We start from the raw sequence: 19731 nt of genomic DNA, 5'->3' as shown, positions 1-19731 counted from the left end.
TGATTCTTTTGTCTGAGTCTGTCTAATCCTAGCACATAGTGGATTGATAAGATTATGAGTACATTGCTTTGTGTTTCCTTGTGGTCTTGTCTCTCTTTCTGTGTTCATCAGTTGAGCAGTCCTTGTTCCAGGAAAGCTCAATTTAAACAAAGTTATGTTGTGGGCTAGTGGAATTTTTAGCACTGTGGAATTATGGGGACAGGTCTTTTCTCTGCCCTGGCCATTTCAGACACTGGTGCTTTGCTGCATTTGTGTCCCTTCAATTGAAGCTTGAATGTCATGTGTATTGGCAAAATGATACCCTTTCCCCAAAGATTTATACAGTTTACACAAGAGAAAGGTTAAATTAGCCTTGGGAGTCAGGAACACCAAGGCAGGAAGTATGCTATGGCAATAACTCTTACCAAGAGGACAAAAGATACCGTAATATAAAATTAATGTCCATGGCTTTTTGTCAATGACATATGTAGCTGATAATGGGAAACAAGTTAAGGTCTGACACTTGCAGCGACTCTCCACTCCTACCTACCGTGCACACACAGGTAGGAATGGAGAGTTGCTGCAAGTGTCAGACCTTAACTTATTTCCCATTATCAGCTACATATGTCATTGACAAAAAGCTGCTAATATTGTGTCCAGTAAGCCACACTGTGCATGGTTTCATCCGATTCTGTGGGATCAGTTCCAGTGATTGAGACCTGAGGATATGGATAAGATGCTTCTGGTTGTCCATCCCACTGCTTGCCCTTTTGACCCTTGCCCATCCTGGCTTGTTCATACAAATTTGTGGGGTGCTGACTGGCAGTTCAGCTGCAGGCACTTATGGAGGAAGCAAATTATCTGGACCAGGGGCGCCGACTTATAAAAAACATTGGGGGAGCCCGCGAAAGCTCATGAATAATAAATAAGCTCATGAATATGCAGATAAAGTGGCGCCGCCTCCTCGTGAGCGAATAGGGGAGAGCGTGCTGCGCCTATTAATCAGCTCCGAAGGAAATTGGGTGGAGCTTTTGCTCGGGAGGGAGGGCAGGAGGCATGCAGCCCGACCCTGTGCATTTTGGGCTGGGGGAGGGGCGGCGGTGGCGCTCTGCTGGAGGGCCGCCCGAGATTATTGGGGGGCAGAGCCCCCCAAACGAATTTTTGAGGGGGCTCGGGCCCCCTCAGGCCCCATGGAGTCGGCGCCTATGATCTGGACCCATTCTAGTCTGGGTTCAGGCCTGGGTTTGGCACAGAATCATCCTGGTGGTTGTAACAGATGACCTGCTTCAAGGGACAGGTAGGGGAGTGCAACCCTACTGCTACTATTGGATCTCAGTAGCTTTTGATACCATCAACCCATGGTATCTTCATGGACCATCTCTGGGGGTAGGGAGCCAGAGGCACCATTTATAGTGGTTCTGCTCCTATCTGCATGGCCACTACCAGAGACTAGCATTGATGGACTACATATTGTGCACTGCTTTCCCCCAATGCTATTTAACATCTATATGAAGTCATTGGGAGGATATATGGGGCACTTAGAAACTCAACTCTACTTTTCTATTAAATATGAGTCAGGAGAAACCATGCATAAGCTAAACTAGCACCTGGATGTACTGGTGGAATGGATAAGGAAAAGTAGACTGAAGATGGAACATGCTAAGAAAGAGCATTGTGGGTAAGTTGTTCCCAGGTCTGAGGACTGGGGAGTCTGGCTGTTCTAGATGGGACTGCACTCCCTCTGAAAGAACAGATACACAGTTTAGGGGTTCTCTTCAAACCATATTTGTCCATGGACTCCCAGGTGTCCTCTGTGGCAAAGAATGCCCATCCACAGCCACAGCTGGTGCATCAACTGAGCCATTTTTGGATTTCAGTTATTTGGCTCCATGTCATGTGTTAATAAAGCAAGTTTTAAGACTCTGTACATACAAAGCCAGAAATCATTAACCAGGTTACCTGGGAAACTGTTTTCCCCTTCATTGCTCAGTAAGGACAATTAAGATTAGCAAATGGAACCCAGTTACGGTAGTTTTGCCATAGGCTGGTGATTATCGGCTTGCGGTAACATGTCTCAGCTCTTGGTTCCTATGTTCTACCTGGTTTTCTGTCCAGCCAAGACAGGCTCAAGCTGCTGCTGGCCAGGCAAGTTGACACCATCAGTCTGAGACCATGAAACAGATGCCTTAGTCATTTGTTAAGGGACATCACATATTAGCAATAACCTGAGGAGAAGGGATCTACTGGAGATCAAGAATATACAGCTTCCCACAGTCTTCTGAAACTGATCTCCATGATGCACTCCCTTCATTCACAAATTATGCCACTGTCAGTGCAACAAGGGAAACTCATTTTCACTGATAAGGAACTTCTCTGGATCCCTCTGATGCCTCTGTCAAATTGTGCTAGGCAGTGCTGTGAATATACTTTTTGTGAAAGACACATGCACAAGCCCTTGCTTAAGTAGACCTTTTCTCATGTGTCATTAGACATTACCAGATTAGTGGAGGAGAATACCTGGGGTAGTACTACTGACCTTCTTTGCATTCGAGAGCCACCCGAGACTCTAGGTTGTCCATCTGCATCTGTAGCCTCTTGAGGGTTAGGTCGTTTTCACGAGATTTGCGCTTGTAGGCAATGAGGACAATAATTACGATGATGAGAAGAAGGCTGCCTCCTGCTGCAATGCTGACAATAGCTGGCAAGGTCAGAAGGCTGTCCGAGATCACATTCACTGAGCCAGGGGAGAAGATGATGCCACCTACATGCACCTAGTCAAGCAAAAGACATTGGACATAGTCATCAAACTTTATCACAGTGCTCTCAAGTAGAGTGGTCTAGGGAGAAGATACCTACTTAGGAAGGAGGTCATGCCAACTGTTGTGCAAAGCATCAAACAGCGTAAACAACCTGCTTCTGAGGAAGACCTCAGGGCTGACCTTGCCTGTCCCACCACCTCCACTCCTGGCAGAGAAGCAGTGCCTGCATTGGTGCCGATTTCAGGAGAGAGCTCGCCAAAATCACATAGGAACTTGCGGATCATGCAACATCTTACTTGAAATCAGTGGTGATGCCAGCACAGCTTCTCTGCTGGTGGTTCAGGCAGCAGCAGCAGTGGTAAGACGGCACCTCCCATTTCACCTTGAGCATCAAAACAGGGTGGGCCACCCCCAGAAAGACCCTGAGAATTTCTATTACAGGCTCTAAATGTGTCTCTCTGCTTATCTGCATAGGAGCTGATCTATGGAAAGAAACTTCTATTTTTGCTCCAGTAGTCATCTTCGCAGGATTTTTCTTTAGAAATGTGTGTCATCAAGGACTAGTACCTGACAGTGGTCCCCTGCCCATGTCAGACCTGCTCTGGGAATAATTCCCAAAGAGCCAACTATGCCTTCAGAGGGCGCACAGTCTAAAGTTTGGTCTGCCAAATCACAGACACTGCTTGCATGGTCTTGTCTATCTACAGAGAGAAAGGGCACAGCCTACTTGAAACACAGAAAAGGCTTCAAGTTGCGATAAATGCGTCATCCCGGCACTATCTCTGGGCTTTGTTCTGATTATCTGATGGCTCCATTTGACTTTCATTTCACAAGCTTTCAGCTTCCTTTTGTAAACCATGGACATTAGAGACAGAATGACAATTTCATTGACCAAGAAGTTTAAAGAGGAAGTAGGAAAGAAGAGAGGAAAAACAAAAGAGATGGAATGGCGGGGGCCTGGGGTAAACCATGGGATTGCGGCAAATAAACAGATAGACAGTTAAGGATGGACAAAGTTTTGCAGAACATGCTATGGCCTCTGATAAGTGCAGATACTAATGGGAAAGGGCTATGTTACAGTGCTATTTCAACAGGGAGCTGTTATGACTTGGCACCCGAGAGTATAAGACACAAAGCAGATAAGGTTTTACTAGATCACAGCAAAATAAACTTGGAAGATCGTTAGCCAGGTTTGATTAAAGGACCAACTTCTTTTGGGGAATTTAAATGTAAGGATACCAGCTTCACTGGTTTGTCCTCCAAATACAATAAATAAGAGTCCCAAGATATACTGCCTTATTCAATAAACACACCTTTCCCCTGCATTTCAGTTCAATCCTTTTCAGTGGGTAAACCTGAGAAAATGATCTGGAACCAAAGCATCATGCAAGCACTGCCAAAACTCTTCAGAGGTTGCCTGTTTGATCATTAACTGTATTATATTATACACCAGTGGCAGTATTTTGAATGGGGCATTATCATACAACTGTAATTTCCCTTGTGCTCCCTGGCTCATTCATTTTAGGTGAAAAGATTAGCTTAAAAATGAGGTAACACACTAGCACTTTGCTACCATATCTATTAAAGTTGAGACTAGCAGGAAGAAAAACATCTACTTCTAATCCTATCACCTTGTTTCAAGAAACCAGTTATAAAACAAGTGTGTAAAAATTCTCATAGAATTATGCCTCTCTTCTTCATCTGAATGGAGCAAAATTACAAACAACAATTAGTCTGTGTCCACACTATTGTCCTTGTACCATTTTTAAAATGGTTGTCTGCCATCATTGTGCCTTATTTGTTATGGGATGTATCTGGCGCAGTCGTGCCCTTAGAGCATAAAGCTGAATAAATGGTTTTCATCAATAAACCTGACAGACAAGCTAATCCTGTCTTCAGCTATAGCTTATGCTAGCATGAGATGAGATGAGGGGTTTGCTTCCCACTGTGTTGGGAGCCCAACACACCCACTTACATGTTTTGCTGTCTGCAAAACCTCTTGCTGCAATAAAGCTAGCTAGGCTCAAAAGTGTGGTGGCACTTTTTATTTTTCAACAGCTATGGGGTTTCAGACTTATCAGGTAGAAGGTCAGAGCTAAATCTGATTTATCCATTGCTGCTATATATTACCATGCAAAATTCACACTGATCCAGTTTCTGCTTGTGTAATGTGTGTGTGGCTAAAAAAAAAAAAAAAAAGGTTCTACAAATACAGAACCTCCTGTCTACATAGGAAGAACCCTACTGGATCAGTCAACAGATCCATCTAGTCCAGCATCCTATTCCCACAATGGCCAACCAGATGGCTATAATGGCAGGACCAGAGTGCAACAGTACTCTTCCCACTGGTCATTCCCAGTATGCAGAGTCACACTGTCCCCGGCAGTGCAATAGAACACAGCCATCATGGTGAATACTGTATTTTTCGCCCCATAAGACACACTTTTCCCCCTCCAAAAATGAAGGGGAAATCGGGGTGCGTCTTATGGGGCGAATGCCTGCAAGCCTCGCGCGCCCGGCAGGAGGTCCCACCGGGTGCGCGAGGCTTGGGGCGGCAGCCTGTTGCCCGAAGCACGGGGAGCCCTCGGGAGGGCTCCCCCTGCTTCGGGCAAGTGTCTGCAAGCCTCGCGCACCCGGCAGGAGGTCGCACCAGGTGCGCGAGGCTTGGGGCGGCAGCCTGTCGCCCGAAGCACGGGGAGCCCTCGGGAGGGCTTCCCCTGCTTCGGGCGAGTGTCAGCAAGCCTCGCGCTCCCGGCAGGAGGTCCCACCGGGTGCGCGAGGCTTGGGGCGGCAGCCTGTCGCCCGAAGCACGGGGAGCCCTCCGGAGGGCTTCCCCTGCTTCGGGCGAGTGTCAGCAAGCCTCGCGCTCCCGGCAGGAGGTCCCACCGGGTGCGCGAGGCTTGGGGCGGCAGCCTGTCGCCCGAAGCATGGGGAGCCCTCCGGAGGGCTCCCCCTGCTTCGGGCGAGTGTCTGCAAGCCTCGCGCACCCGGCAGGAGGTCGCACCGGGTGCTCTCCCAGGGCTAGCGGACTGCTTGCGCGCACGCAGAAGCTTGGGGCGCGCTGAGCTCGGCACGCCCCAAGCTTCTGGTGTAGCGCAGGGGTCCGCTAGCCCTGGGAGAGCCCCGCGGCTCTCCCAAGGCTAGCGGACTGCTTGCGCGCACCTAGAAGCTTGGGGCGCGCTGAGCTCAGCACGCCCCAAGCTCCTGGTGTAGCGCAGCGATCCGCTAGCCCTGGGAGAGCCCCGCGGCTCTCCCAAGGCTAGTGGACTGCTTGCACGCACACAGAAGCTTGGGGCGCGCTGAGCTCAGCACGCCCCAAGCTCCTGGTGTAGCGCAGCGCACCTGGGGGGGAAATAATTTCCCCCCCCTTTATTTCCCCCCCCCCAAAAAAACTAGGTGCGTCTTATGGGCCGGTGCGTCTTATGGGGCGAAAAATACGATAGTCATTGATATCCGTTTCCACAGTCTATTCCCTTCAGCAATAACTTCTACAAGGCATTATATATTTACACGTATAAGTTAAAATGTTTTATTGCAGTGTGTTATCAAATTCATTCATTTATTTAGAAAAATATCCATGTCATCCTTCAATAAAATTCATAGGAGTATTCAAAGACATGCATCTGGATTTCCTGTATCTCTGAAAAATCTGGGACATTCACATCAAAGGATTGCACCCTACCTCAGCTCCATGTCAAAAGCCAGAACAGTAGATGGAGAAGAAAGGGATACTATTTCCAAATCATCACTAAGAGGGGAAAATCAAAATCAGAAGATGGGTAGACAAAAGTATTCTTCTTGGACCTCACCATAACTTTGTGTTGCCCAGTCAGATTTGGTGGTTCACACAGCAGCTGGGTCTCAGAGACGGTGACAGCACAAGGAGTCTCTCCAATCAGAACAGTGTAATTCAGCTTTGCTCCACCAGTGGCAGGGGGACACAGATTTTTACCCTGTGGGAAATAAGTGAGAGAAGGTTCTATGAAGATCCTAGTAAATGCCTTGGCTTCTTCTTGATCAGCTTTTCAGCACAAAATCAACAATTACGACATACTGTGTGCTGTGTCCTTTTAAGGATATGCTGTAACAAATTCCGTGTATAATTATTTTCCAATAGTTATTAGTGATAATGGTATATGTTTCGATAATCAACTGCACAGTTTAATGAGAGCTAACTCCTAGTATGGAAAGGTACATGATGAAAGTGTGTGTCTGCTGCATTTAAGCTTGAACCTTCCTCCACCTCCCAAAATTCAGGGTGGCATCCAACAGCATCCTTGTGCAAACTAAATAGTTCTTCTGCTTGCCGAAGTCTTTGATCTAGTGGAGGCCAACATCAAAGTGTTGTTGGGTGGTGCAGGGGGAATCATCAAATATTGTCTGCTTTCCTCTTCCGTTAGTGGAGACCTCTGTTGGACATTACAATTTTAGACGCACAATTAAAAAATCCAATGTGTGCACCTAAAAATGTAAAGTGTTAAGTGGTCCTAATGCAATAAATACATAGGGAGATTTGTCAAATGGGGGCAGGATTTGAAATCTGGTGTTCCAATGAGTTTGGGTCTGTGCTCTTATCAGGGCTGTGTTCATCATCTTACCTTCAAGATTATGGGTGAGCCTGGCTTCTGATCCAGCACCCCAGTGGCACTCAGAAGTTCAAAGGTAGGGTTTGGGTAGTAGATAAACTTGGTGTCATTGTAAATCAGCAAGGACTGAACATTGTTAAAGATGAATCCAAACTCATCAGGTCGCTCAACAGCATCCAAACCGGGTCGGTACTCCAGAGTGAGGGAGGGAGCCAGGCAAGTTAGGGTGGTTGAATTCACAACTTTGCATACCTGGAAGCAGATAACCAAGGATTTTATGCTTTGAATAAAACCTTTCTGTCTTTGAGAAGTGCCCAAATATTTCATGTATCTCTATTGATGTCACTGGAGTTGGACACAAACTGGAGTTGGACACAAACAAAATATCAGAACTTGTTCCAATCCATGTGCTACTTGCACCAACTTGTGCCTCTTGAGTCTACAGACAAGACTCAATTTGGTGTGTGTGTCTGACTCTGTACATGAAAGAGGAGCATTTTCTCTTCTGCATTTGCTCGCCAAGAGATTTTAAAAAATGTCCTTGCAAGTCACAGATAACTAATAGAGATATATAACACTGGGAGATTTGGCATAGCTGTAGTGTGCTGGAAATAATGGGATATGCTACCTAAGTACAGAAATAAATACAGGGACACATGAAGATGTTTTCTCACTGTATTTGCAGACTACAAGAAACAGCTCACAAGCTCTCTTCCATGTTTTAACATCACACTAATCTGACTATAGATTTCACTTTTACAAGCATGTGTAACCACAGGCATTGAGTAGAAAATGTGAACATATCTGGTTCACATCTCTCTCTTCCCTATTTTACTATGCAGAAAGATTTAATGATATAGCACTAAATCAATTTAGTTCTCATTGCACAAAGTTATAAACCCCTGCCCCAACAGTTTCAAAATTAAAATTTGTGTAATTCACTGACTGCAGTGAAGGTTTGTAAAAGTGTGGGACTCTTTTCTATTTCACATGCTGATTAATCCTCAAGAAAGAGAAACAAATAAAAGATAAACAAAAATAAACCAAAATTCTTTAAATTATTGGTATTTATGGGAAAACTCCAGATTCCAAAACTCATTGCCCCTCTCCCTAATTCTTACATAAAGAAAAATTCAGAGAAGCCTGGGGCAATACCAAGGAATTTTGATAAGTGTACTGAACATGCAATAAAAGCTGCACCAAACTAATTTGTTAATCAAAAACTGGGCATTTATTCAGGTTCAGGTTCATTTTAACAGATGGTTACAGAAGAATACCAGAAAGAAATGTGAAGAACTCTTGAGTCGTTGAATCAAACCTGTTTGGAATATTATTTATTCATCACCTGCTCACATTATAATATCATAGCGGTGAATAGAAAACTAAAGATAAGTATAAAATGTGCAGCAAAAGTAATAGAGTTTAAATAACAAATAACACTAGAAGATGAGCAGTGGGAAATCGTTAAGAATTTCATTCAGTATAGTCTTTGGTAAATAAAAAAGTACTGAGTATGCATGTAAAAGAAAAGAGTAGAATCAAAACGAGGAAAGGTGGAAGCCAAAACCTGGCTTTTGCCAGGCATTCTTAAAGCAGGAGCCCTGTCACATGTACCAACTGGGCAGAAGGAAGGTAGGCAGCTTGAAGCTGGTGCAGCAATCCAGCCCTTATCAGGCCCACTGCCATTGGGCCAGCTTGCGATCCAGTGGACCCTGGGGCAGGTCAGCCCAGCCTCTGACTGCCTCATTTCTGGTCTTTTCACTAAATCTTGCTAGCTGGACCACGTTTGTGTCAACGGAGTGTGGGTGGAGGCCACCAGAGGTGGACTGATGGGCACATTTGCCCAATACCCCCTTCTAACCTGGTGAAAAGGAGGTTTGGGTTGTACCCTCAATTGTTGGAGCAGCCTTTTCACAATAGTAATGAATTGCACATTATAGAATCATAGAATCATAGAATCCTAGAGTTGGAAGAGACCACAAGGGCCATCGAGTCCAACCCCCTGCCAAGCAGGAAACACCATCAGAGCACTCCTGACATATGGTTGTCAAGCCTCTGCTTAAAGACCTCCAAAGTAGGAGACTCCACCACACTCCTTGGCAGCAAATTCCACTGTCGAACAGCTCTTACTGTCAGGAAGTTCTTCCTAATGTTTAGGTGGAATCTTCTTTCTTGTAGTTTGGATCCATTGCTCCGTGTCCGCTTCTCTGGAGCAGCAGAAAACAACCTTTCTCCCTCCTCTATGTGACATCCTTTTATATATTTGAACATGGCTATCATATCACCCCTTAACCTCCTCTTCTCCAGGCTAAACATGCCCAGCTCCCTTAGCCGTTCCTCATAAGGCATCGTTTCCAGGCCTTTGACCATTTTGGTTGCCCTCCTCTGGACACGTTCCAGTTTGTCAGTGTCCTTCTTGAACTGTGGTGCCCAGAACTGGACACAGTACTCCAGGTGAGGTCTGACCAGAGCAGAATACAGTGGCACTATTACTTCCCTTGATCTAGATACTATACTCCTATTGATGCAGCCCAGAATTGCATTGGCTTTTTTAGCTGCTGCGTCACACTGTTGGCTCATGTCAAGTTTGTGGTCAACCAAGACTCCTAGATCCTTTTCACATGTACTGCTCTCAAGCCAGGTGTCCCCCATCTTGTATTTGTGCCTCTCATTTTTTTTGCCCAAGTGCAATACTTTACATTTCTCCCTGTTAAAATTCATCTTGTTTGTTTTTGCCCAGTTCTCTAATCTGTCAAGGTCGTTTTGAAGTGTGATCCTGTCCTCTGGGGTGTTAGCCACCCCTCCCAGTTTGGTGTCATCTGCAAATTTGATCAGGATGCCCTTGAGTCCATCATCCAAGTCGTTGATAAAGATGTTGAATAAGACCGGGCCCAAGACAGAACCCTGTGGCACCCCACTAGTCACTCTTCTCCAGGATGAAGAGGAACCATTGATGAGCACTCTTTGGGTTCGGTCAGTCATCCAGGTACAAATCCACTGAGTGGTAGCATAGTCAAGACCACATTTTACCAGTTTCTTTACAAGAATATCATGGGGCACCTTGTCAAATGCCTTGCTGAAATCAAGGTAGGCTACATCCACTGCGTTCCCTTCATCTACCAGGCTTGTAATTCTGTCAAAAAACGAGATCAGGTTAGTCTGACATGACTTATTTTTCAGAAATCCATGCTGACTATTGGTGATCACAGCATTCCTTTCTAGGTGCGCACAGACTGTTTGCTTAATGATCTGCTCCAGAATCTTCCCTGGTATTGATGTCAGACTGACTGGGCGGTAATTATTTGGGTCCTCTCTTTTCCCCTTTTTGAAAATAGGGACAACATTTGCCCTCCTCCAGTCTGCCGGGACTTCGCCTGTTCTCCAGGAATTCTCAAAGATGACTGCCAGTGGTTCTGAGATCACATCTGCCAGTTCTTTTAATACTCTTGGATGCAGTTCATCTGGCCCTGGAGACTTGAATACATCTAAACTGGCCAAGTATTCTTGTACTATCTCCTTAGTTATTCTGGGCTGTGTTTCCTTTGCTGAATCATTTGCTCCAAATTCTTCAGGTCGGGCATTGTTTTCCTTATCGGAGAAGACTGAGGCAAAGAAGGCATTGAGGAGTTCAGCCCTTTCTGTGTCCCCTGTTTGCATTTCACCATCTTCTCCTCTGAGTGACCCCACTCTTTGCTCTTCCTTTTGCCACGAACATACCCATAGAAGCCTTTTTTGTTGCTTTTAACCTCTCTAGCAAGCCTGAGTTCATTCTGTGCTTTAGCTTTTCTGACTTTGTGTCTACACGTGCTGGCTATTTGTTTGAATTCCTCTTTGGTGGTTTCCCCCCTTTTCCATTTTTTGTACACATCCTTTTTTAATCTTAACTCAGTTAAAAGTTCTTTAGATAGCCACCCTGGCTTCTTTAGGCACCTTCCATGTTTCCCTCTCATTGGTATTGCCTGACGTTGTGCTTTTAGTATCTCCCTCTTAACAAACTCCCAGCCATCATGAACTCCCTTTCCTTTTAGTATTACTGTCCATGGGATCTCACCCAGCACTTCCCTAAGTTTTATGAAGTCGGCTTTCTTAAAGTCAAGAAATTGAGTCCTAGTATGCTTGGCTGCTCCTTTCCGCTGTATAGTAAACTTCAGAAGAGCATGATCACTCGCGCCTAATGATCCTTCCACTTCTACCCCACTAACCAGGTCATCAACATTGGTTAGGACCAGATAAAGGGGGCCACATTAAAGGGGCCACAACACCGAAAGACCTGCTACTGGTGGATGCAAGGCAAATGATATTTCTCCTTAGGTTCTCTAACATGGAATGCAGCAAATGTATCATGAACTCAGATCTGCATGTTATATTTTTTTTAAAAAAAAATTTTTATTGGCTTTACAGAATTTTTTAAAGACAAACAAACACCTAAAAAGACATACAAACACGTATAGTTTCATAACATTTTTTCATAAACCTCTTTTCCGGGACTCCCCCATACCCCCCCTTTCTGCATCCCAATGTCCATAATTTTTTAGCAACTTCTAAATGTTCCTTTCCAACCTCTGTCGTCTTAATCTTTTCTATAATCTGGTCTTATATCGCTGTATCCCTTTTTTCCGAAAAACCTCAACATTCTAGCATTCATCAAGTTTATAATAGTCCTTAAGATAGCTTTTAAATTTTCTCCATTCTTCTTCCGCCGTCTCTTTTCCCTGATCACGGATTCTGCCTGTCATCTCAGCCAATGTCATATAGTCCATCACCTTCATCTGCCATTCAGATCTGCATGTTATATTCTCCCTTTGTCCTCAGCCAATCACTAGGCCAGCAGACAGCACTTGAAACTGAAAATAGTAGCAGAACGTAAGTTCTGAACCAGATCTCTACCCCCTGCTCCACACTACTTCCATGCTGTGCTATTGTCTGCCACATATGCCTTTCAGCTAAACTTGTAATTAATGTCTGGTTCTGGTGACAAATCTAAGCAATTTCCCCAGGCCAGCTGTAAAGAACAATCAGTGGGTCACAAGGGATTTGAGGTAAAACAAAGGTTATGTCCCACTGGTAAAAAGTTGGCAGTCCAGTTCCCTTCTTCCCCTGGAAGAAGAGTTCATTAGGAAGCAGAGCATGGCTACTACTCCTGGAGTCTATAAGCTACTGAAAGGTGCTTATACCTTTCTAAGCATGATTCAAGGTAGGCTTACATCTTTTTTAAAAAAACAACAACTACTAGTGGTGCTTTAAAGCACACGTGCCTCAGACCTGTAGACGCATCTAATCCAGTAGTCTTCTTTCTTTCTTTCTTTCTTTCTTTCTTTCTTTCTTTCTTTCTTTCTTTCTTTCTTTCTCTCTTTCTCTCTTGATCACTCGTAGCCGAGTAAGATTGTCTTACATAAACATGGTTTTAATCCAGACAGGGAAAAAGGGAGGCAGACTATGTTTAGGGCACCTTTTCTAGCCCCTCCCTCCTCCTTTTTGGGGTGAGCAGAGTGGATCCTAAAAAGGGCTGCTCAGTCATGGATACAGCTGCCGAGCTGCTCAACTGCCTCATTGCTTGAGTCAGAACAACTGAATCTATCCACAGCCCATGTGCCATTTCTTGACTAGGGGCTTCCAGATTTGTCGATCCTGCCCCGTTACCATTTGCCGATCGCCATGGGACTTTTGGGGTTTGGGATGGGTTTTTGGAAGACGCCTGTGTGTGAATTTGCTTTATGTGTGTAGATCAGTGCATGCTGACCAATGCACAGTCTTCGCAGTAGGGCTCTGTTCCGATGGCATGAGTAGTCACGACGAGCCAGTAGATTCCTATCTGTTGCAGCCTTCATCCACCTTCACAGCTGTTGTAACATACCGTTTGTTATCATCCTCCTGTTCTGCCATTGAGGACTTCTTGGGTCATTCTCTGTCTAGCTCCTTCCCTTTGACCTTACCACCTTGGGTGACCCTGCTGGGAGTACGAGATTCCCGACGGCTTCGCTCACAAGGGTCATAGGAACGTGCAAATCCACTCACCACGACAAGGTGATGATCCAGCGAGTGAGAATCCAATAGTAATGGCAGAGCCAGGTCTACAAATGAGAGCTTTGCCACGAGGAATCCATAACAGCCACATTTTTGTCTGGGATGCAAACTTTTTCTATGCTGGCTTCCACTGAAGCCGTCATGTCAATCGGCCTGAAGAGCTCCAGAGCAGTGAGAAAGCATGTGGCAGTAATACTTGGAACCCACCTGCATGTATTGTATGCAGCTGGAATGCTGAAAATACAAGAGCATTCCAAGTCACCCCCTAGCACCTGAACCTTTAATTGTATCTAAAAATAGTGTTAAGAGTTGCAGGGCAGGGGTAGGTTGTATGCCTGAGCCCCGTTCCAATTCCTGAATCCAGAACAGATTCAATTCCTTGAATAGCCAGGCTAGCTTCCTGGTGAGGTAATGGCCCTCTAGGTATAGGTCATTAAGGTAACAAAGGAAGTGGCTCTGTGCCAGACAGAAAATGGATGGGCCTCCCTCAACTCACTGGTGGTTAGAAAGACAAAGGCCAGAGTTGAGTGTGTGTGTGTGTGTGTGTGTGTGTGTGTGTGTAAGGTAGAAACTACCACAAAGGTTGAAGATTAGGCAGTTTGGAGACAGAACCATGTCTGATTTCTGCTGGAATCCAAGGCTGTGGCCGTAGGTAAAACAAAAACCCCTTGGGGTGTCAGTGCTTTAAGCTCCTCCATTGTAGGCTTGGGTTGTATATGTGTGTAAACAAACCATATTTCATAAAGACACCACAGTATCATTTTGCTGAAATTATACAACAATGGGGAAAGGCAGGGGGAGAAGGAAAGGTGGTTGGACCAAGGAACATGCCCATTCCACTTTCCTGTTCAGCTTCAGAAGTATCCCTACTAAGCACTTTTTCTGACCCTTGATAACATCCCTAATGAGAACAAATGAGAAGGAAGAAGAAAGCTCTGCCAGCAAACATCAGACCATTTCAGAGTATTGCTCTATAGCTACCATTTAGAATCGTACGAATCTCAGCAGCAACACTGCGCTCACTTAAGTGCACTTAAATTTCATTTATATTAATGGATTTGAGAGCAAATAACTGTAAGCACAACTGCAGTCATCAGTTTTACCATTTCAAGTCTTGACATTTGTGGAGAACTGCCTCAGCAGTGCGTTTTAAAAGGTAAGTAATCAAAAGCTACATTTTCACAGATTTATGTGGTTTTCCTTCCTGAAAAATGGCAGGCATCATAAAAGCACACAGCTCATCAGCACAGTATCCCAGCAATACGTATCTACATGCCCTTCATCAATGTGACATCTTGCTTAGACTTCCTCATGACCTCAGTAGTCAATATCCAATCCTGTATGAGGATCTTTTTATCGGCTGTGAACTCTGAGTACTGCCGGTAACATGCACACACACACAAAGTCATGTTGCCATGTAGTAAAATTCAGCTGTTTTATTGAAGAACAGCTCCTGAAAGTCACTTAAAGGCATCAGTAAATTTGCTTTCTTTATGGTGTTCTAAACTCCTTGCAAAACAACAATATTCAAAAACATAAAACATCCTGCAGCATCACAATTCATTGAGGTATAAGGTGTGTGCATTTGACATATCATTAATGAATTTCTGGTGCTGGCCAATGCTGGAACAGTTGTACACAGTCTTTGCAACTCTACAACTGGAATCAAATATTAGTCCTGAGATGGGAACATCTGAGGGACCCAAACAAGTATTTAATTGTGAAAATTGAATGGCTGTGTATCTAAACCAAAGTGTGTTCACTGTTCCAAGTTTCACACCAACTTGTACCAGTCCCCAATAAAAAATCTGAACAGTCATGAATCACAAGGATTCAAAGGGAACAAAATCTTAAAGCCAGATTAAAAATAATTAACATGGCTGAGGCCAGACTATCGCAGTCCAGGTAGGGTTGCAGGGAGCAATGGTTTAGGTTTATCAGTACTCAAGGCAACACTAATAGTCCTACTCTAGTACTCAGAGAAATAAGAAAACACAAAGAGAAAGATGAATCTAGATGAAAACATAATGACCCACATCTCTTGTGATCTTTTGTTGTCATTTTGCATTTTTATGTTGTGATCTTCAGATGAAGGGGGGTATACAAATTTTATAAATAAATAAATATGGTAAAAATGCATTAGTGACATGGTCTATAGACACTGGCACAGAACAGAAGCAGGGCAGGGAAAAGCTCATTATCAACTGAAGGAAAGGAAGAATATATATTTAAAAGGTCCCTGATATGGAAACATGTCACCTGAACATAAATACAAAGGAACGTTCCTTATATTAACTCCGGCCATTGATCCATCTGCTTCAGAATTGTCTATGCCAGGGCGGGGGGAGGCAGGGGGTAGCCTGTGGCTCTTCAGATCTTGTTGGGACTCCAACTCCCATCAGCCCCAGCCAGAACGGCCAACAGTCAGGGCTGGTGGGCACTGTAATCCAACATCCAAAGGGCACCATGTTGGCTACCGTAAGTTCACACTGTTATTGGCTCTTCTGGCTCGAGTTTTTCCCAGCCCCTCCTGGAGATGTCAGGGATTGAAACGGAGCTGTGTGTATGCCAAGCATGTCTGCTACTGAGTGAGCTCTGCCCCTTTCTTCTGTGAATTCTGATTACCCTGGCAGCTGTTGCAATATCTGAATTACAGAGTCAAGGGAGATCACAATTTACATTCTATACCCAAAGATAAAATGGATTACAACCCTATTTATTGGCTTTAACTATTCATGGTGGTTTATAAAGTGAGGGACAAATGGTTTGAAAGGCCATATAGAGCTAATAAAAAGAGATAGATGGAAAGGAAAGGAAAGGAAAGGAAAGAATGTCATATTTACTTAAGGTTTCAAGTTCCTAAAGTTCCATAGTCAGTAAGGTACAGGAGGCAAATTGCACCTCTCCTCCACTACAAACATGTATATCTGGGTATTCTGCACAAGCACAGAATCTCAATGTGGCAACGAAGACTAACCAAGAGTACCATCTGGGAAGCATGAAGGCCATTTGGGTTGGAATGCTGCACTCGCAACAGCATTGTGCATAAACCAATTTCTTGCACTCCTTCCTTCTCAGAGGGTCTTCTTCCTTCAATTGTGTTGTGTAAGTACCATGCACAGCTGCATATGTAATTTCTTAATTTTCTCATAAGATGCAGAGAAACATCTGGACCAGCAGCTGCAGAAACCTTTACTGTATTTTGTCTTGGCTCATAGGTGCACATTTTTTGGCAATGGAACAGCAACACAAACCATGTTTAAAAATTAAACCTGCTTTGAACAAAAGCACCTCAGGAGTACCTTGTTAAGGGGGGGGGGACTGAGCTAGGGCAGCAACTTCTTTGGATGCTATGAAAGGGAAGGAGCTCACAAGAACTTGCAGTGGTACAATTATTATCATTTTAGAGGTATGACTGAAAGCGGACCTCTAGGTGTGGACCCTTAGTTACTGAACTCACAGAGGGCATCCTAAGAGCAAGGAGAAACTATGGGGAAATGCAAACATGAACTACATTTGCAAGGCCCATGGGCTATCTTTCACACTGACCTGGGGCAGGGCAAATGTGTGTGCTTAAAAAGGCTCTTAATCTCTTGTTTTTATGAGGCTCTGATAGTTCCACAATGGCCCCCAGGGTAGCCTCTTTTCATAAAGCAGGTGCTCAGGAGGGGTGGACTCAGCGGAGACACCACTTCCATTGTGTCTCTTTCAAACCCTCTCTGCATGTTTACTTAGCGCACCTCTCCCTTCTGCTGAGGGTTTTGTGTGTGTCTTGGATGATATATAGTGGGGCCTCACCAATGACACCAGCCCATATGTCTCTATTGTCCTCTGCTTAATGCAGTTTCTCCAAATGACAGGGCTTTGTGGGGCAAAGTAGGAATGAGCCCTCTGTGATAATGACTCCCTGCCCTAAAAAAGTAGGTTCACCTGATGTCCCCTAAGATGTGACTGCACAAGGGGGCCACTCATGCAGTTTAACTCCACAATGGTGATGTAGGGTACACTCTTCAGATATTATAAAAAGGTACTATGTAGAGTGAGCTATTCTGCACAAACACAATTCTTTTCTGGATTCACTGCACTGCCCACACAGACCTCACAATTCCAGATGAAGAAGAATCCAGCATTTAGCTTAGGCACTGCATGGCCAAGTGAGTGGATCTTATCCTGGAAAAAGTCATTGTGCACAGGCATGTGCCTTCCAGGTAGCTGTCTATGCAAAACCTCTAGTGCCTCTGTGAAACTAGTGAAAAAGTAAGGTAAAGGTAAAGGTAAAGGTACCCCTGCCCGTACAGGCCAGTCGTGTCCGACTCTAGGGTTGTGCGCCCATCTCACTGAAGAAGCCGGGGGCCAGCGCTGTCCGGAGACACTTCCGGGTCATGTGGCCAGCGTGACGAAGCTGCTCTGGCGAGCCGGCACCAGCGCAGCACACGGAAACGCCGTTTACCTTCCCGCTATAAAGCGGTACCTATTTATCTACTTGCACTTAAGTGTGCTTTCAAACTGCTAGGTGGGCAGGAGCTGGGACCGAAAGACGAGAGCTCACCCCGCCGCGGGGATTCGAACCGCCAACCATACGATCGGCAGGTCCTAGGCACTGAGGTTTTACCCACAGTGCCACCCGCGTCCCCAGTGAAAAAGTAGCCACATGCAAATACAAATCTCATGGTAGTGAATTACAGTATTTCTTTCCACTGTACAAAGTTGTTTTTTATTCCATTTCTATCCCACTGAGCTCTTAAGTTACCTCACAACTACCCTGTGAGGTAGGGCAAGCTGAGCAATTGTGACTTACTCAAAACTATTCAGGGAATTTAACAGCTGAGTATCAGTCTGAATTTCCCTCTCTCGTAGTGAAATCAAACATTATAGCCACTATGACAGACTGCTGTGAGACTGAACCATTAATGTTCACAAATGGAACTTGTAAATTTGTAGGGTTTAGATGCATGAATCTGCAAGGGCCGATGGACAAGTTAAGTCAGTACTAGTTGCTAATGGGTAAAAAACCCCACCAAATGAAACAGACTTCATTTGATTATCCATCTCCTAATAAAATGTCAAAAGTTATCACAGTTAATAGCCTATCCTATTGATCCCTTTTATTACAACAGAAATCTGTGTGAATGCATCAACTGTCTGGACTCTTTGGAATCTTGTTACTTACACCTGAGAAGTGTTACTTGCACCTGAGTGTTGAAGTGTTATTTTTAAAATCCAGTTTTAACAAATAAATAATCTGAATGATAAACAACGGCAGTTGAAACCTTTTGATACAGAGATGCTTTTATTTAAATGGCTTGGGTGGCACTGTGGGTAAAAGCCTCAGCGCCTAGGACTTGCCGATTGAAAGGTCGGTGGTTCGAATCCCCGTGGTGGGGTGCGCTCCCGTCGCTCAGTCCCAGCGCCTGCCAACCTAGCAGTTCGAAAGCACCCCTGGGTGCAAGTAGATAAATAGGGATCGTTTACTAGAGGGAAGGTAAACAGCATTCCGTGTGCTGCGCTGGCTCACCAGATGCAGCTTGTCACCCTGGCCACGTGACCCGGAAGTGTCTGCGGACAGCGCTGGCTCCCGGCCTCTAGAGTGAGATGAGCGCACAACCCTAGAGTCTGTCAAGACTGGCCCGCGTGGGCAGGGGTACCTTTACCTTAAAGATTTAAAGTAGTGTCAGTTTCAGGGTAAATGTAAAATGAGACAGTAATTGGAAGGTTTCCCTTGTACTTTTGGAGCTCATGGGAAATAATTGTTTTGTTGATTGTATGTTTGAAAAAGATTTGCTTATGTGTGTTTGGAAAAAGATCTGCAGAAGCTATGGGTTGTATCCAATCGAGTCATGTTCAGATCAGACCTGCTGAAATCAACGGACAAGTTAGTAATGGCTTCCCTGATTATTACTAAGTATTTACCGTATTTTTCGCCCCATAAGACGCACTTTTTCCCCTCCAAAAATGAAGGGGAAATCTGGGTGCGTCCTATGCGGCGAATGCAGGCTTTCGCTGAAGCCTGGAGAGCGAGAGGGGTCGGTGCGCACCGATGCCTCTCGCTCTCCAGGCTTCAGGAAGCTATCCGCAAGCCTTGCAAGCCCGGTGGGAGTACCCGCGGGCTCACAAGGCTTGCGGGCAGCAGCCTGCAGCCCCCGCGAGTGTCCGCAAGCCTTGCGCGCCCGGCAGAAGTTCCCATCGGGTGCGCGAGGCTTGGGGCGGCAGCCTGTCGCCCGAAGCACGGGGAGCCCTCCGGAGGGCTCCCCCTGCTTCGGGCGAGTGTCTGTAAGCCTCCCGCGCCCGGCAGGAGGTCCCGCCGGTGCGCAAGGCTTGGGGCGGCAGCCTGTCGCCCAAAGCACGGGGAGCCCTCGGGAGGGCTCACCCTGCTTTGGGCGAGT

The 19731-nt window shown here is 45.3% G+C and overlaps 1 protein-coding gene across 2 annotated transcripts in view; it reads right to left on the bottom strand.

The window, feature by feature from the left end:
• PLXNA2 (plexin A2) overlaps positions 1-19731 on the bottom strand; it is a 412046-nt gene that overhangs the window by 57560 nt on the left and 334755 nt on the right. For both annotated transcript variants that reach the window (XM_081195162.1, XM_081195163.1), the window contains exons 18-20: positions 7337-7576; positions 6548-6691; positions 2516-2750 (exon numbers count right to left, since the gene is read on the bottom strand). In XM_081195162.1, the coding sequence (XP_081051288.1) occupies positions 2516-2750; positions 6548-6691; positions 7337-7576 (619 nt within the window). The remainder of the gene's footprint in view (positions 1-2515; positions 2751-6547; positions 6692-7336; positions 7577-19731) is intronic.

This window comes from Podarcis bocagei (assembly GCF_964188305.1).
Source record: "Podarcis bocagei genome assembly, chromosome: 5".
NCBI classification, from domain to species: domain Eukaryota; kingdom Metazoa; phylum Chordata; class Lepidosauria; order Squamata; family Lacertidae; genus Podarcis; species Podarcis bocagei.
The sequence above is the reverse complement of the archived record's forward strand: the minus strand, read 5'-3'. Positions and strand labels throughout refer to the sequence as shown.